Consider the following 18,506-nt stretch of genomic DNA (forward strand, 5'->3'; position numbering starts at 1 on the left):
TTATTTTAATCACAGATGAGCAGATCATTGTGCTTTAGAGTTTTTTGTCATTAAAATGTTAATTGTTGTGCAGCTGCTTATTTATTCGTATTTTATGATAGACTAGTTCATAATCACTGAGTGCACAGCTGCCCACGTACAGTTTCACATGGTGTGTGTTTGGGATACAGGTCATAAGAAGTTGCAGATTAAATAGTCAACTGAACCCATTAAGAAGAGCAATGTATTCAGACAGAGTGTTTGTGAATTTGATAGTACCATTGCTTTATTGAAAGTACAGTAGCACCATTGCCAATAGTGGGATAGTTAGTGGGCTAAAATTGTACATTAGTAGTTGAGGTAGCACGTTGAAACGCAGATAGTTAAAATGTTTATATGTTGTATTGACTTAAAAGTGGGGAACTTAGTCATACCAAAAATTAGAAAAAAAAACAACAACATTGGTCCACAGGGGGAGCCACAGCAATCTGTTGCATTTTAGCGATTTTTAAGCATTTTTCTGTTGTTATAGCGCCACCCAGTTGCCAATTAGAGTTAAATTTCTCCAGTCACCTTGAGGCGTCCTGTTCTACATATCTACCAAGTTTAGTAAAAATCCATATGGCAGTTAGGCCTAGATAAGAAATGAGCTCTCTAGCGCCCCCATTTTGTTTGATGGGGTCAATAATGGAGGGGTCCCCTCAGATTATGTGTGGTCATATGCCTACAAAGTTGCGTGGTGATGGGTGAAACCCTTGAGATGTTATACACCTTTATGTGATGAGCCACGCCCTCCGCAATATTCATTGCCTTATAGAAGCTCAGTTTTAGTAAGTTTTCCAACTTTTGCCAAGAGGGAACTTTAGATATTGGTCCCTAGATTATGTTCACCGAGTTTCATGCAGATTGGTCAAACTTCCTAGGAAGAGATTGATTTGAAGTGTTTTTCAAAAAATTCAAAATGGCGGAAAATCTATATAAGCGGAAGTTATGGGATCTTGAGGCAAATGTGTTCCTCATGAGGAGAGGCATCTCTGTGCAAAGTTTCATGTCTCTACGACATACGGGGCATGAGATATGCCCATTCAAAGTTTGCGATTTCAATCGGTTGCTATAGCGCCCCCCTTTGGCCAACTGATGTAATATTGCTTCATTCGCATCTTCCCATGACCCTCTACCACTGTGCCAAATTTCACATGGATTGACCAAGTCAGTGAGGAGAAAAACGTGGAACAGACACACAGAATGAGTTTTCATCATTATAAAGTTAAGGTAAGATGACAATTCAACATCAAGACTGCATGTGCCTTATAGAAATAAATGCCTTATAATATTTTAAATGATCACAAAACCAGTGAAAGACACCAGGCAATGTAAACAGCTCATTAGGTTACTGTGTTTTCATTGTTTAACCTCACTTTTCTGGTCTTTTTACTGTTAAAATAATTGAGGTCCATCTTCATTTTGATAGGCCTATATGTCATACATTTATGCAATAAAAAAAAAGAGATATAGGATGTAAATGAAATCCCAGTTTTATGACATATTCGTTCCCATTACCCAGAATGGAAGAATCACAAACCTTTATTAAATATTTATATCACTTGCATCGATTTTTATTTTGTGTCCTTCTGTTCATGAACATAGTTTGTGTTGTGACAGTAATATGATGATATGGCTCTTCTCTTTCTAAAGATTCTTGTAGAAATAACAATAATATTACATGGCAAACAACACTACAGGGACTGAAAGGAAAATGAGGCGAGACCAAAGGAAACAAAAATACAATAAACTACATTTTTGAAGAAATATAACGACATGTTTAACTGTAAAACATATTTGGATGCATTTATAAAAATTGCAAAATAAGATAAACACATACATTGAAAACAGACATATATATATATATATATATATATAAATAATTCTGACTTTATTGATGTAGGATACTAGCCACACAGAGACACTATGGTGTTTTCCATAATTGATTTTTGTCATTGTTAGACCATATGCTTTCAAAGGTCAGATTTTTACAGTATGGCAGTTTAAAGCCATTTGAGCCCAGAAGGTGACTTAAAGGTCCAATGTGTAGGATTTAGGGGGCTATACTGGCAGAAATGGAATATGATATAATAAGTATGTTTCTCTTAGTGTATAATCACCTGAAACTAAGAACTGTAGCGTTTTTGTTATCTTAGATGGAGCCGTTTATATCTACACAGGGAACAGGTCCTTGTCCACGGAGACCGCCATGTTGCATTACCATGTTTCTGCAGTAGCCCAGAACACAAACAAGAAACTGCTTTATTCAGTGTTTTTAATTGGTTCAGATCTGCAGGTCTGCTTGTTTTGGAGAGGAGGACACCTCTGGGGATAATTTGGCTCACAGTGAAAACCTCCTGAACAATAAACACTGAAGGAATCCTAAGCGGGAGTTAACGCTTGGCACATGGGTGAAGTTTCAGCTGGTTGCAACCTGCGGCCCTCACTGCTAGAGAAATCCTATGAATCATATACACTGCTACTTAAGGTTAACTTTGAATTTATACTTAAGTTTAAGTTACAAGGGGCATCCAATTGTCAAACATTTTACTTGCTATACAATAATGAACAAAGACAAAGTGTCTGTGAACTTTTTTGTGCTTTTAGATGCTCCTCACGTATTCATGCTGTGCATTTAAAATGAAAAACATACTAAAAGTACGCCATACAAGACGCAGTACCATCTGTCTGCATCTGCGTCTGAGAAAACTATAAGCATTTGTAAATACAGCACACACTACCCAGGTTAGGATAGTTTGGTGGGAAAGAAAAATCCTCATCATCCCTGTTGATCTCAGGGTGTGAGAATAAATGATCCACCCATTTATCTATCAGGCCTTTTTCTAAGCTGCTTATCCGCTGCAGGGCTGCGGGGGGCTGGAGCCTATCCCAGCATGCACTGGGAAAGAGGCAGGTTACACCCTGGTGAATTTACTGAGAAACAAACCTTACAAATTGGAGCAGGAGGCCCCTGCTGACCTTTCACTCTCTGAGACTCATTATGTGTTTGATTTGTATTGTACGTGCTCAGTCAAGGTGAAGTGTGAAACGGTGTTACCATCATATTTGATCTGGTCTGCTCCCCCTCAGATGGCTCACTGGAAAGATGTGAGATATAGAGTCTAGAGCTGCAGCTGGAGTCATGAGTTTCATCGCTGATTAATTTATCTTTTATTTTAGAAAATTGTGACAAATGCTGCATCAAAACCTTTCAGAACCACAGGCAGATTATGAGACGGTGGGCCCCTTGAGCAGAGACAGACGGCCCTACCACCTCTCCTACAAAGGAGCAAGACACAGACTTCAATGTTGTTGAGCATCTTTGCTGTTGTTTTGCACTTTTTCATAGTCTTCATCAGTCTCTGTGTCTGTTTGCAGCTGTTCTGCATCTCTTTGTAGTCGTTTTGTGTCTCTTTGTGGTCATTTTAAGTCTCTTCCTGATCGGAAGGTGTCTCATCGAGTGACAGGTGAAGGCCAAGGCGGCACTGACGCTTTGGGCCTGTGTCGTTCAGTAATCCATCCATGCTCAGAATCAAAGTATTCAAATCTTTTACTCAAGAAAAACAGCAATATTTTAATATAAAAAAAACTCCATCATAAATAAAGTCTGGCATTGAAACTCGATTAAATGTATGACCCCCTTTTGCCTTCAGAACTGTCTTAATTCTTGGGATTCAACAAGGTGCTGGAAACATTCCTCAGAGATTTTGGTCCGTATAGACATGATGACATCACACAGTTGCTGCAGATTTGTCGGCTGCACATCCATGATGAGAATCTCCCATTCCAGCACATCCCAAAGGTGCTCTATTGGACTGAGATCTGGTGACTGTGGAGGCCATTGGAGTACAGTGAACTCATTGTCATGTTCAAGAAACCAGTTTGAGGCTGTGGTGTTTAAACCATGCTCAGTTGGTACTAAGAAAATCTCCCCCACACCATTACACCACCAGCAGCAGCAGCCTGAACCGTTGATACAAGGCAGGATGGATCATGATGCCAAATTCTGACCCTACCATCTGAATGTGGCAGCAGAAATCCAGACTCATCAGACCAGGCAACGTTTTTCCAATCTTCTATTGTCCAGTTTTGCTGAGCCTGTGTGAATTGTAGCCTCAGTTTCCTGTTGTTAGCTGACAGGAGTGGCATCTGGTGTGGTCTTCTGCTGCTGTAGCCCATCTGCTTCAAGGTTGGACGTGTTGTTGCTTCAGAGATAGTCTTCTGCAGACCTTGGTTGGAACCAGTGGTTATTTGACTTCCTGTTGCCTTTCTATCATCTTGAACCAGTCTGGCCATTCTCCTCTGACCTCTGACCTCTGGCATCAACAAGGTTGTGTGTGAAAATCCCAGTAAACACTCAGACCAGCCTGTCTGGCACCAACAACCACGCCACGTTCAAAGTCCCTTAAATCACCTTTCTTCCCCATTCTGATGCTCAGTTTGAACTTCAGCAGGTCGTCTTCACCATGTTTTCATGTCTAAATGCATTGAGTTGCTGCCACATGATTACCTGATTAGCTATTCGCGCCAATTGCCTTTCGTTTGAATCTTCTGTACGATCACAGATGAGCTATTTTGGCGCTAAGATGGAGCACAGTCAGAGCTGTTTACTTATACATGATGCTCATTTTCAGCTGCAACATTGTAAACACCCTCTATATGCCCTAGTCTACCAGCATGATGATCAGTACAGCGCAGTTTTATAAATCATATTATATTACTGCTTGAGTTTGTAAATAAAAACAGTAGCATGTATTGTTTAAGGCATAATAAATCCCCACAGCCGCTGTGCTCCAGCACTGTGAGATTCTTTCAATATTTCACAATAATAATTGGAAACATCAGGCTGGAGCTGTGTGTGGTTCGGCTGAGATATATTGCTGTTGTGGTTTAAAGGGTTATTCCGCCATCTGCTGGTGACAAGCTGCAGTTATCTGACTGCAGAGTCCTCATTACAGTATTAAGAACAAATGTTTCCAGTCATGGTAAATAATCGTCTTTTTACTTCTACTGACAGACAGAAGATCTTGGTATGATTCATTTCTCTAATGATTAATTTACATATATTGCATTTACCTTTCACCACCAACCTCTGTCAGTGGACGTCAGCATCAGACATGGACACGGAGAGACACCCTTTGCGGTGGTATGATACACCCCGGCAACTATTGTAATATAAAGCGTGACAAAGACAGTAACTCCTGACTTTCACCCAGGAGCCTGCTGTTCAGTTCCTGTTTGAATTTTAAGCCAAACCATGATGTTTTTTTTCTAAACCTAACCACGTGCTTTTGTTGCCTAAACCAAAGGACATCAACTTACCTAAGTAAGTAAGTTTATTTTGAAAAAGACTTTGTGTATGTAACAAGCACAAGCTGACATGCTGTCCATGAACATCCAAAACAGACACAGGAGGGTACCAACACATTCTCACTCTGACCTCGTCACATACTGACGTTTTGGCCATGGACTTTCCACGTCCACACATGACATGCAAGACGTTGACGTTCTGTCGCATGCATTGTTAACTTTCAAAATACACTTCTGTTTTCACAGGAAACTTCCAGTTTACATACAGTCTCTTTCAAAATAAATGCACTACGTTGGTACAACATGGTTAGGTTTAGGCAGCAGGTTTAGGGTTAGTAAAAATGAACAGGGTTTGGCTTTAGAATCTCAAGGGACGTGAACACCACTCTCTGGTGAAGGTTGGTGTTTTGTTGGACCCATCCACCACCCCTCCTGCCCGCCCCAGTTGGACTTTCGCTCCCTTAACTTTCATCCTTGTCCTGCTCCATTTCCTCCTGACGCTGCTGGGCACCATTATGTGTCATGCCAACGTTAAAGGATGGCTTTTGTCGTTGGTGTCTGACGTCGCAAGTCACTGCCAGATTGCAATGACCTCTGAGTGAGACCGGACTTAGGGTACCTAATGCATCATTTTTGACGTCTATGTCCATTGACAAAGTGCCGATATTGGATGAGAATATGTTGCAGCTGAAAACACATTTCTTATTTTCAGGTGATTATACACTAAAGAAAATATACTTTTTATGTTATATTCCACCTCTGCTAATATGTCCCCCTAAATCCTACACACTGGACCTTTAAGATTTTAAACCAATATTAATCCAATGGAGCAATCGCAGTAAAAAAAGGAAGTGTCAAGGTATCAAATATCCCATGATTTTAAAGCATTATTTGAATATAAATATGCTCCTGGACCTCCAAAAAAATGCCTCAGAGAGAAAAACTATCATGATATTATTAGTTTTCTTGCTGAAAGTTTTGAAGAACATCATTGCATCAGAAAAACTCCTCATGCACAAAGAATTAGAAAATTGCACATCCTATTGATCTTTGAGATCTTTTTATTGCATTTGTTTAAGTACAAAAATGATACAAAATGGTTATCAGAAATAGCAGGGCTAAAAATCACAAGATAGTTTGACATGTTTAAGAAACACTTAACAAAAATCCTTTATGTTCCAATTTCAGTCTTCGGGGCAGGATACAATGATATAACGATAGTAATATGATGATAAATATCTGAAGTTTTCATCATGGCTACAATTTATTTAGGAGAGTACCACAGAAATACTGGAAAAAGACACTAGTGGACTGTGTTGCGGCCACTCTTAATGAACTGGTTCTGCATTAATACTGCAGACAAAGCTCTGCTGAATGCAACCTGTGATTTCAACAAAACGTGGAGCTGTTGCTAGTGGTGTCGTGGAGGGTACACCCACCTCTTTTTCTGGCTGTTCACAGTATACCCACCTATCAGCCAAAAACCCAATGGAATATAAAGGAGAGTATACCCACTTCCTCTTTGGTACTCATCTACCTAGTAGTACACCCACCACAACAGCTATCATTAAACCACTGGCTATCAACACCCGTGATGTGTGTGTCAGCAGCGCTCACAGATTGCCTTTGTGAAACGGACCCCAGTAAGATAAAAATGGAAACGACTGGACTTGCTACCAGATAATGCCTCAAAACACCAGAAACATACAACACAACTTGATTATGAGCTTAATTTACACAAAGAACAAACATGCAGTAAATGTTTCTTCTGCATATTCAACCTCTGAAACATCTCCAGGAAGGAACACTTTACAGTAAATAATAACTGAGCTGTCAGTGGTGCAAAACAGCTTCACCACACTGACCTCCAGCATCAGATTCTGTCGGACGAGCAATGGTTTTACTTCAGAGTAAACTACGACACACAAAGCCTTAAAAAACTTCTATTTGGACTATTCTTTAAACCTTCACACACCAAATAATAAATTAAAGATCCCACAGAGCAGCTGTTATCTTCAGGTTTAAACAGCAAACATGATGATGGTATCAAATAATATATCTTTGCTTAAATGAAGGGGATAATTCAGATTTTTTGAAGATACTTATCCACAGACAGTGTAACACATACAGTAAATGGCGGTTAGCATGGCCACAGTTTGGAGAAGCAGGTTGAAGTGTCGATACAGAAGCTAAGCAATGCACTGCTGTGGACGGGGGAAGCAACAAAACATATTTTAGCCACCTAAAAAAATCAGCGTCAGTTTAAGTGCACCTTATGTGAAGAGTATTTTCACCCCTTTGCCTTCCTGTCAGACAGCCTGTTCTGATGAGGAGACATTAACAGATGCAGCTCTCCTCAAAGCCACCAGACTCCATTGGCAAAAACAGTCATTTGGGCTTGCTGAACTCAGGAGCTGCTGGTCTACCGCTGTATCAGTCAGTTAGTTAGTCAGGCTGTTCTCAGGCACTGTTTGTACATTTTCCTACAGAAAGTAAGGCACCTAATTTCGAACATAAATTATTGTCCAGTTATTTGTGAATTACCCATGTATTTTGGATGGCTGAGATCACTAGACCAGTGCACTGACAGGCGTAAAGACAGAAGAGGTTGGGGAGGTCAGTGGGTCACAAAAAACAGGACTCTGAGTGGTTGGATAGTGTGAACTTTGAGTCATTTTAAGGGCCGTCCTCACCATGTTTCTTTTCCTCCGTAACTTTATTTCAATTACATCACTTTACTTTACTTTCATAGGGTGCTAATTTGCAGGATATCATACGAACTGTTGTATAAGGGTTTGTTGAGTTAGTTTGTGTTTTTGTGTTTGGTGAATCTGAACTGACCCTTTAAAAGTCCAAAGTCACACAATAACACAAAGTAAATAACTGATCGAGGCAGCGGTAGACCAGCAGCTCCTGTGTTCAGCGATGTTAAATCACTGTTTTTCTCAATGGAGTCTGGCTTTAAAAAGAGGGACATATTGGCTTCAGTTTCTCGTCTGAAGTTGATGTCTAACAGTAAGATAAAGAAGTGAAAATAATCAGAATATAGCTGTCACTGATATCACTTTTTTTAGGTGACTAAAATGGATTTTGTTGCTGACTCTGTCCACAGTAGCACATTGCTAAGCCTCCGTGTCGGACTCCAGCCTGCCTTTTCAAACTGGGGGCATGCTGAGTGACATGTGCTGTATGTAATACTGTGAATAACTATGCCACATACAACTCCTCCTCAACAGATCCAAATTATCCCTTTAAAACATCTCTATTCCTTGACTGGGTTACATAAAACATATTGTTTCTACATCCTTATCGTCCACCTAACATTGTCATTGTTGTTTCTGCATTGCATAATGTAGAAATGTCCTTTTCTTTAAATATTAAGGCAACTTCTGTGTTTAAGTTAGCTCATATTTTCAGTGAGCTGAGGAGAGAAAGACGCTGGGAACAAAGCAGATAACAGCTGAGATACACTGCTTTTTAAGATTAGAAATACAGCTAACGACCAAACTGATTGTCAGACAAACAGTAGTGAGCTTGTTGCTGAAGCAGATACGTGATTTTACTAAGCATGATGTGATGAAGAATCTGACACACTGATTTTGAAATAAGGCATGTTTTATGCTGCATAATTAAAAGCTCATGGGAACTGTGGAAGCAGTGTTTTTAGAGCCTTTTCACACTTTGTATTTAAATGTGTTCTGTGTGATCTGATGGATGTGAACACACCAAAAACTGCACCGACAACAATGAAGTAGCTATAAACAGAAAATGTGGACAAACATGAACCCAGGAATGGATTTAAGGATCATCCACTCAGCTTTGTAGTGTGTGCACAGCACGATAAACCTCCATCTATGTGGTGCGAAAAACTCCGTATTCGAGATGAGTTACTGCACAGCTGGTGTTGTCCACTACTCTTGCTGTTCGATTAGGTGAAAATGTGCATTCTTCTTTTTTTGTTAGTTTGCTAAAAATCAAACATCAGCGTGGATGCTGAATGTGGTCTGAAGTGGTCACTGCAGGTGCATTTAAGACACATTCTGGTGCATGTATTCTAACTACAATCCCTCTAAACTGGATCTAGACATGATGCAGGTACATCCACCAACAATACTGAGCTTGAACAGGGCCTTAACTCAGATGTAAACCCACGACTTTACCACTGAGACACATTTTGGACATTTCATGCTCCCATAAAGCTGCACAATAGAAGATTTGGTACCACTTCATGATAAGGCATTCTTATGAAATTGTTTAGTAGTTGTAGCTGATGACTTTAAATAAACAGATCACTAATAAGCCATTAATGAGAACAAGTTTTGGGTTGCCAGGTTGTGAAAAATCCCACAGGCCAAAGACTCTTAATTATTGCTTGTAGGTGTGAGTCTGTGAAACTGTTGCGGTGTTCTGTGCCTTCCAACCAGTGCATGCTGGGATAGGCTCCCTCAGCGACCCTGCACATGATAATTAGATTTTGATGATCGATGGGTGATAAACATCTTTTCACTAGTGCTTTAATTTATCTATCATACAGGAAGATTAATCCATCGCACAGCCTGACCAGTGTCTGTTAATTTCTTTTTGGCCCGGCACTACTTTTTCTCTCTGGACACCAAACTTTACTATTGTATGAAAATAAGCCTGCATAAAAATTCCTGTAACAAATTGTCTCAATATTATTAGTGGTAGTTCACTTATAAATAGATGATCAAATGCCATAGCTGATGGATTACAGAAATGCAAAAATTCCTTTATCAAAATAATAATCTCCAAGATTATTATTTAAATAAATGGTGATTGTGTCGTGGGCGACATTCCCAGAAAAAATCACAAGTGGTGTGGCCATTTATAATCCACTCTTACACATAATGAATCATGCACACATGCACACACACTCCCTTTCATTTCTCCAGCTGCAGAAGGTTCATGAGAGCCAATCCGCATTGCCTAACCTGCAATAATATCTGTTGTCAACCACCTAAACCAGACCCCCAGACCGCTAAATATATGCATTATAGTAGCAGGATTGTCAGGACTGAGGACTGAGACAAGCCTGAGTGCTGTGTGTGTGTGTGTGTGTGTGTGTGTGTGTGTTTATGATTGACAGCAAGCGGGGAGAAGAAGGTGGGCTATTGCAGTGGTTCCCTACTGGTCCAACCACAGGGTCCAGGGTCCCCTTAGTCATTAGTTCAAGGTCCCACAGTTTAATATGTTCAACGGCATACTTGCGTTTGCCCGTTGTCAAGCTAGTCTGCTGTCTCTGTTAAGTAGCAACTCACTCGACAGCAGGAAACGGCACTTCAAAATAAAAGCTCTGTGCCGCAAACTGACTGTGCTTCAAAATGAAGTGTGTTTTTTACAGACTTGACACGTTTGCAAGTCACTTATGGTCTATTCAGAATGGACCTGCGACCCACATCTGGACCGCTACCAACCAGTAGGGAACCACTGGGCTTCTGAACTCGTAAAGCCCCACCAGCTGGTTGTGGGTCGACCCTCAGATCATCTTTAACCTGCCAAAAAGTGCAGCAAAAACTGCTTCTTGCCACAGGTGCAGCTAAAGGGAGCAAAACGGGGATCTTCGAGATTGTAACTGTAATGACTTAAAATGACCTTCATGACTGATTAGCCGTCAGGTCCGCTGTTGTCAGCAAAGGTTTGTATGTTTCTCAGTTCACAATAACCTCTCATGATACACTGAGAAGTCTGAGAAGACAATTAAAGTTATAATAATATCAATTTCACAACCTGGCAGTCAAACCATTGCTCCTATAGTAGCTATTTCTTATATGTCACACAAGAATAGCTTATTTTCTAACTAATAAAACAATTTAACCTTTAAAGTATGAAGTATGTCTCGATGCCCAGTGGTACTGAAGACTGTGATTTAAATGCCCCTGTGTTTTAGGTGTAAATCAAAAATAGGATTTGCTTTGCTAGGATTTGAGTTACTGTCTTTTATAAATTATTGAAGTTGCATGAAATTCTTTCAGCACACAGAACGTGATGAAATGAAACACACTGAAAGAAGAAAAAAATGTCCAGCAATATGGTGAATCCTGAATCCTGCCATGACTTCTCCTCCTCTGAGCCACAGAGAAGATGGACGTTTGTTGGGAGCAGTTTACGACACATTCCTTCATACATTCAGTCAACTCCCATTGTCATTGTCTGCCAAAGTGCTAACAGCTTTCAAGATAGGAAAATAAAATGCTTTAAAAAGATACTAGAAGTATAAAATTAAAATATTCTTATGCAAAATGGCTTTGCTGGTTGTATCCCCTGTACAAAGCCCTGCTGTGCATCTGGACTCCCAGGGTTAGGGAAGTCTGGGTCGTCTGTAAACATGATGACACTTTGTCCTCCTCAGGAAGCCAAAATGTTTCCCTTCTGTGGTTTATCCTATGTGGAAGTGAATAACCCTGTTACTGTTTCTAGTGTCAGAAAGGTTTCATCTGTTGCGTCTGCATGAGGCATGTTTTACATGAGCACTCATGATCTGAGGAAAGTGATCCATCAGAAGTGGTGAGACATTTTGTTGTAGTTTCCTCTGATATATCGATTACAAGATAAAATGCTTGGAGCAAAAGTACTTTTCAAACCTCGTCCCGGGCGACTACGCAGATGAGAGAAGAATCTGTGACATAAAGTTTTCTGGAAAGCCAGAACAAGTTCTTCAAGGTGTACATGAATGTACGAATGGGAGCTTTTAACCACCGGCGGCACACAGCTGTCCAGTTGGCATTAGTCCTTCTCCCTGACATTAACCAGCTGTCTGTCAGAGTGCAGGATCTCTTATAGTCCTGTACATCTGCAGCGATGTCACCTCCACATCTGGGACCTTGACGTTTTGAGGGCGTCCTGTCGGGCTGTATCCAGCCGATCGTCCCATGGGACTGAAGCCCATGGTAGGCCGACCAGTGTGGGCAAAACCTGAGGATCGGGACACAGCGGGACGCCGCAGGAACCGTCCCGACGTCACCAGGTCCCCGTAGCCCTGCGCATGCGAGAAGGCGTAGCCTGAGCGCCGGGAGCTGGTGCGGCGGATGCGGGCGCGTCGAGGCAGAGGGGCAGGCGTCGCCTTGGCCTGTCTCACCTTGAACATCACCTGAAAGTTTGGGCAGATAGTCACAGCGAGGAAATTCACAAGTGCAGCTGCATCTTAGTGTGTAAAGTAAAGTGTAAGTGTGGAGTTGTTCCATCTGTACCTTGTCATTGATGGTGGGGTAGAGCTGAATAAACAGGAAGCGGTAGGTGACCACAGGAAGGACACACAGGATGGAGGTGAGGAGGATCGTCAGCCAAATGTTGGGCTGGTTCAGAGAGTTTCGGGCTGTTCCTGGACACACACACACACACACACACACACACACACACACACAGACGGTTTGTATTTGTACATTTGTGGGGCTCTTCTGTTGAATTTAAAGGGAAATTTCGATTTATTTCAACCTGTCTCCTATCGTCCTAAATTTGTTTCAAGTGACTAGTGACGTAAAAATAATAGTTAGCATGTTAGCCGTTAGCCTAGATACAGCCGGGGCACATGGTAGCATCAGACCTGTTAAAACGTAAGTGAACGGGCATACTTCAAGTGCAAAGTTAGTCCACTAAACAAGCTTTTTTTCCACAAAGACTGCCTCATATCGTTAGGATAAATGTAGGAAAACGACATGTAAACGTGTTGTCTTACCTTACTGGTGTGCTGCCATGTTTGTTTACCATTTAGCTCTGCTTTCCAAAGCGCGGCCAAAATATCGCGAGAACAAGCAGCGATCTCATACTGTGCCTGAAATCTCACGAGCTCTAGATAAAGCCCAGCTGGATACTACTCCAGGTGGAGGTGTCTCGTCCTCGGTCACATCCAGACCTTGAAAATAAGGCTGCAACCGGTCCCATTCCTTGCAACAGAGGCATTCCTCTTCTGTGGGCACTGGGGCACAGCATTCACAGGTACACCACCAATCTCCAGAGCTATGCAGCCTTGCAGCAGCCATTCCTCCTCTCTCGTCCTCTACCTGTTGCGCCTCTCTCTCTCTCCTGCTCCGTTCTTCAATTTCGTCAGTGTATTCTGGCTCAAATAAATAAGGGCGGCCATCAAACTCTGCAAAATCAAATTCCTCCTCCACAAAGTCGAAGTCTGGCAAAAAGTCAGCCGTTATTCTATAAATCTTTCATAAAATAAATGAATGAACTTTTCAGGCTACTGTCTAGTTCTTCCAGCTGTTGCTGCTTGTTCTCGTGAGATTTCAGGCACGGTATGAGATCGCTGCTTGTTCTCGCGATATTTCGGCTGCACTTTGGAAAGCAGAGCTAAATGGTAAACAAACATGGCAGCACACCGGTAAGGTAAGACAACACGTTTACATGTCGTTTTCTATATGTTCTCTGACATTTATCCTAACGATATGAGGCGGTCTTTGCGGAAAAAAAAAGCTTGTTTAGTGGACTAACTTTGCACTTGAAGGTTGTCCGTTCACTTACGTTTTAACAGGTCTGACGCTACTATGCGCCCCGGCTGTATCTAGGCTAACGGCTAACATGCTAACTATTATTTTTATGTCACTAGTCACTTGAAACAAATTTAGGACGATAGGAGACAGGTTGAAATAAACCGAAATTTCCCTTTAAGACTGTCATCACTGAATATGAAACATCAAAGGGGTAAACAAGACTAAGAGTCACGTCAAGCATTGATGCAAGCGTTCTATACATTTTGGTTGGCACTAAAAAAGGCCACCTGATCACATGACCTTGTCGACAAACTACAGATGACAGTATGTTCAAGGATAATCAACGTTTATGTGGCCTACTGCACACACAGCAATGATCCCGGCCAGTTTTGGTATTTGGTTTGGTTGTAAACTGAAGTTTTGCCTGTGCAAACACACCAAACTGAATTCAGACACTCAGTATTTGGAAGTATTTCAACTCATCTGACTACTGCCACCTTTACTCTGGAACAGCCTTGTTTAAATAGAAGGAGTAAAGCTTTTCTTTGGAGCAGACATGCACAGCCATGAGCCCAGTGCTACATCTGTTTGGCAGCTGAAGATTTCACCACTCACCTATGAAAGGGAAGGCTGACGGCAACATGAGAAACATGCCGTTACTGTACATGGTGAACGTGACAGCAAAGTACATGGCAAGACTGCCCAGCACGAAGAAGGTGTTGACTGCTGTCCAGTAAGACATCTCCAGCCCCAACTATAGACACAGACAGTAAGCAAAAAATGTGCGTCACTCATTTTATTCTGATTCTGATGAATGAGAAAGAGGAGCTTATCCAAAAGAAAAGGTTCCTCGCACCTGGATGGTGACGGCAAACAGCAGACACGTCTGGGTGAGGAGGGCGAAGGACTGGTAGTCAGCGACGTCCTTCCCGTCGTCCCTCACGGTGTCCTGCATGGCTGCGTAGGGGATGAAGAAGAGCACCAGGGAGCTGTAGCAGCTGTGGAGGGCACACTTGAAGAAGGCCTTCTTGCTGAAGTACAGGTTGAGTTGACCGGGGACGTAAAGCTGAGGATGCTGGAAACTCCAAATGTCGTTCACATCCTGAGAGACAAAGATATGTAGTCTGTGTGTTTCCTGTGTTCCTTGTCAGATCTATCACACGTACACACATCAGATACTTACCTGATCAAACAGACTCATCCCCAGTACAGGTAGTGCTGTGTACACCAGGTTGTAGAGTGTTATGAACCACTCATCATACACCGTCTGAAAAACAAAGTCAGAAATATTTGAATAATTTCATACAACTCCAGGACAAATGGGTGCCTGACTTAATTAATATAATTATTTGAATGAAAATCATTAACTTTTAATTTAAATAATAATCATTTGCACATTTCCTTCCTCCCTACTAGTCCTGTATTTACTGTATCCTCCCGTCACTCTCTCACCTGCGCAGAGAAGCCGCAGAAGAAGGCGTACCAGAAGTGGACAAAGGTGAAAGTGAAGTTCTTGTAGAAGAAGTAGCGCAGGAACTTGCACATGCGCAGGTAGGACCAGCGGCCGTGCACCAGCAGGAGGCGCTGCAGGAAGCGGAACTGGGCGAAGGAGTAGTCGCTGGACAGAACGGCCTGCATGCCCTCCTGGCCTGAGATGCCCACGCCAATATGAGCCGCTGGGCGCACAAAGAGAGGAAGAAGATAAAGGATGATTGAATTTCTTTGTATCCAAAAACAATGATGGACATTTCAGTCACTTTTTCAGGTTAACCTAACGGTCCAGAGTGTAGGATTTAGGGGGATATATTGGTAGGAATAGAATACAATATAATAAGTATGTTTTCTTTCATGTATTTTTACATATAGTTGATTATTTTTAAACTCTCGATACTCCCAACACCCAACCAGGAGTGCTCAGCGCAGACTTCTCGCCCAGCACCTTGTCGTGCATCAGAAAAAAACCTTTGGTGGACACAGCCCCTTAAAGCTGCTCTGTTGCCCTGCAGATACCTTTGATCATGCTCACATCGTTGGCTCCGTCCCCTATGGCCAGCGTGACCGCCTGCTTGTACTTCTTGACCAGCTCGACCACCTGAGCCTTCTGCAGAGGAGTGACCCGGCAGCAGATCACAGCTTTACACATACATGCCGTCCTCAGGAACTCCAGCTCCATGCTGCGCTCCAGGGCGTACGCCTGGGGGAACACAGGGGGAAATAGGGAAGTCATGAAAGGCGGGAATTATACAGCATCTGAAAATATTAACTGTACAGTGTCGGCAGCTGCAGATGCCCATGGAGGTAATAAACAAGGAAGTATGACTAACAATTCACAACAAAAACAAATCAAACACCAAATGCTGGTGTTGCATTTTCTTTCAGATTATAGTTCTCACAAATTTCAGATCAATTATGTCATAAAAAAGAAAATATACCCTCCACTGCAGCTAAAAAAATGTCTTTAAATATCTATTCAGTGTCTGATGGACTTCAAGAGTAAATGATATTTCACACATTATAAAGGAATGTTCCATATTATGTATTTCTTAATGAAATTTAAGGTTTTGATGCAACACAGTTTCCCCACTAAATTTCAATAATAAGCATCACAAGTCACAGAGGACAGTTACGGCTTCTAATTAGGAAGCTTTTCCTGACGTACCAGGCTGTGTCCGTTGACGACCAGGCCGTACTCTCCGTTCACCAACTCCTCTGTGATCACTTTCCCACCTTTACCCACAGCTCTTTCTGGCAGAAACACTGAATCCTCTGCTGGTGTCATGGAAGTCTGTGCATCTCTGCTCCACAAAATAAATAAATAAATAAATAAAAGAAACATCTAATAATAATGTCAGTTCCTCATGTTCAGCCTAAACTGAAATTGAATTTGAATATTTCCTCTGACCTCAGTTCCTGTCTGACATCCTCAGGTGAGTTCCCCGAGACGATGAAGACCTCGTTCATCTCCTCCCGCAGCAAGTTGCACGAGTACCCGATGTTTTCTGCAGTTTCTGCAACACAAATAATCAACACTGTTAAGAAGACAGTAACAGCAGATAACATGAAGTGCACAACAAAAAAATATGCTAATCATACGTAAAATTATGTACCTTGCTTGTCACCAGTCAAAACCCAGATTTTGATGTCAGCTTTGGCCAGCTGCTCGATAGTCTGAGGTACTCCATCTTGTAACTTATCTTCTATGGCTGTTGCTCCGAGCAGCTGGACACACACACACACATTCAGACACATGATTAATATTCAATTCAAGTTAATAAAATCCAGTTGTTACAGTATGAGCTTTACTGAAACGTGCATTCTGTTTCCTACCAGCAGATCCTTCTCTATCTCCTCATACAGCTCGTCCAGTTTGCCCTCTCGGTCGTCCAGTGCTACACTGGCCTCATGGTGGCGCTGTTTCCACTGGTTGAAATACTCCTCATCCAGATCCTTATAGGCCAGCGCCAGAGTGCGTAGCCCCTCCCCTGCAAACTCCTGCAAATAGGCATGCACATACGTAAATAAATGAACACTGCACAAATGTGAAAAACACTGAACACACACACACACACACACACACACACAAGCTGATGATACTGGAAGTTAAAACAGTCAAACTCAGCTGAGTAAATTTTGCAGTCTGTGGAAGTTACCTCTAAAAGGAGAGAAGACAAAAAGACAACCAGGAGATATTCAGGTGTTTTTTCTACAGCATGAACCAAACAAGAAAGAACAGAATTTAAGGGAGAGGAAATATAAGAATGAATATCATATGAGAATTCAGAAAAGAAGGGAGGTAGGATACAACACCAACATGGTAGTTTCTAAAGTGTATCTAAAGCCTACTCCTCTGTGCCGTAGAGCTTCAGTGTTGTCCAGAAATGACTGAAAACACATCAGTTAGCCACACTGATTCTCTGGGTGACATGTTGATGAACATAGTTATTGTACAGTAGATTATCTTTACTCAATCCCACATACACGGACCTACTAAAAACACCAAATGTGTACACATTCTTTTCTGAAATAGTCCCTTACAAATGCAAAATTTCCTCCAGTTTGAGTAACGTTTGCTTTTTACATATGTTTATTACCTGCTTTTAAAGATTTATGTCTTTGGTAGGAATCAGTGTGTTAAGGGCTTAGTCGCACAGATGGGGTAGGGAAGTCAAGAAGGACTGTAAGATAGACTAATGCACTGTTGGTTTAGTGGTCTCTGCATGGGACTTTTTGTCAATAAGAAACATATAGAATTCTGCCAGTGTTTTAAACAACCGATATCACATACATAACACCAATTTGAACCTCTTTGCTTTGCCTTTGGAGTGTTGCAATGATGATGTTTTTGTAGGGCAACCCGGAAGTTAGCATCACCCTGGTCCCCTCGATGAAAAGCCAATGGGATTTTTTCCACTAGATTTTGGATTACTGCAGAAAATAAGATGATGATTTTATGATTTTTGAAGCGTAAATGCAACCACCAGAAGTAAAAGGCTATAAACAAACTACGCCACGGTCACATGACTTTAATCTCACCACCACAACGAGGCTGTAAAGCCATGTTTGTTGTGATGATGTTCTGTGGTCTATGTATATTTAGCCACATGTTAGCAACTGCCTTTTGTAAGACACATAACAGCTTCAAAACATGCTGATAATATTAGTACGTCATCTGTATCGGCCAGTATTGGCTTTAAAATGAATTGGCCAACATGCTTTTTCTTA

The 18,506-nt window shown here is 41.6% G+C and overlaps 1 protein-coding gene across 1 annotated transcript in view; it reads right to left on the reverse strand.

Annotated features, from left to right (window-relative positions):
* Nucleotides 1–6,374: 6,374 nt before the first annotated feature.
* Nucleotides 6,375–18,506, reverse strand: part of LOC117252580 (phospholipid-transporting ATPase ID) — a 70,133-nt gene continuing 58,001 nt past the window's right edge. The window contains exons 18-28 of the mRNA XM_033619609.2: nucleotides 17,112–17,276; nucleotides 16,892–17,003; nucleotides 16,687–16,792; nucleotides 16,444–16,579; nucleotides 15,795–15,978; nucleotides 15,237–15,460; nucleotides 14,968–15,051; nucleotides 14,641–14,886; nucleotides 14,400–14,538; nucleotides 12,540–12,670; nucleotides 6,375–12,439 (exon numbers count right to left, since the gene is read on the reverse strand). Coding sequence (XP_033475500.2) covers nucleotides 12,110–12,439; nucleotides 12,540–12,670; nucleotides 14,400–14,538; nucleotides 14,641–14,886; nucleotides 14,968–15,051; nucleotides 15,237–15,460; nucleotides 15,795–15,978; nucleotides 16,444–16,579; nucleotides 16,687–16,792; nucleotides 16,892–17,003; nucleotides 17,112–17,276 — 1,857 coding nt within the window. The 3' untranslated portion in view covers nucleotides 6,375–12,109. The remainder of the gene's footprint in view (nucleotides 12,440–12,539; nucleotides 12,671–14,399; nucleotides 14,539–14,640; nucleotides 14,887–14,967; nucleotides 15,052–15,236; nucleotides 15,461–15,794; nucleotides 15,979–16,443; nucleotides 16,580–16,686; nucleotides 16,793–16,891; nucleotides 17,004–17,111; nucleotides 17,277–18,506) is intronic.

The sequence above is a fragment of the Epinephelus lanceolatus genome, chromosome 9 (genome assembly GCF_041903045.1).
Source record: "Epinephelus lanceolatus isolate andai-2023 chromosome 9, ASM4190304v1, whole genome shotgun sequence".
Taxonomy (NCBI): domain Eukaryota; kingdom Metazoa; phylum Chordata; class Actinopteri; order Perciformes; family Serranidae; genus Epinephelus; species Epinephelus lanceolatus.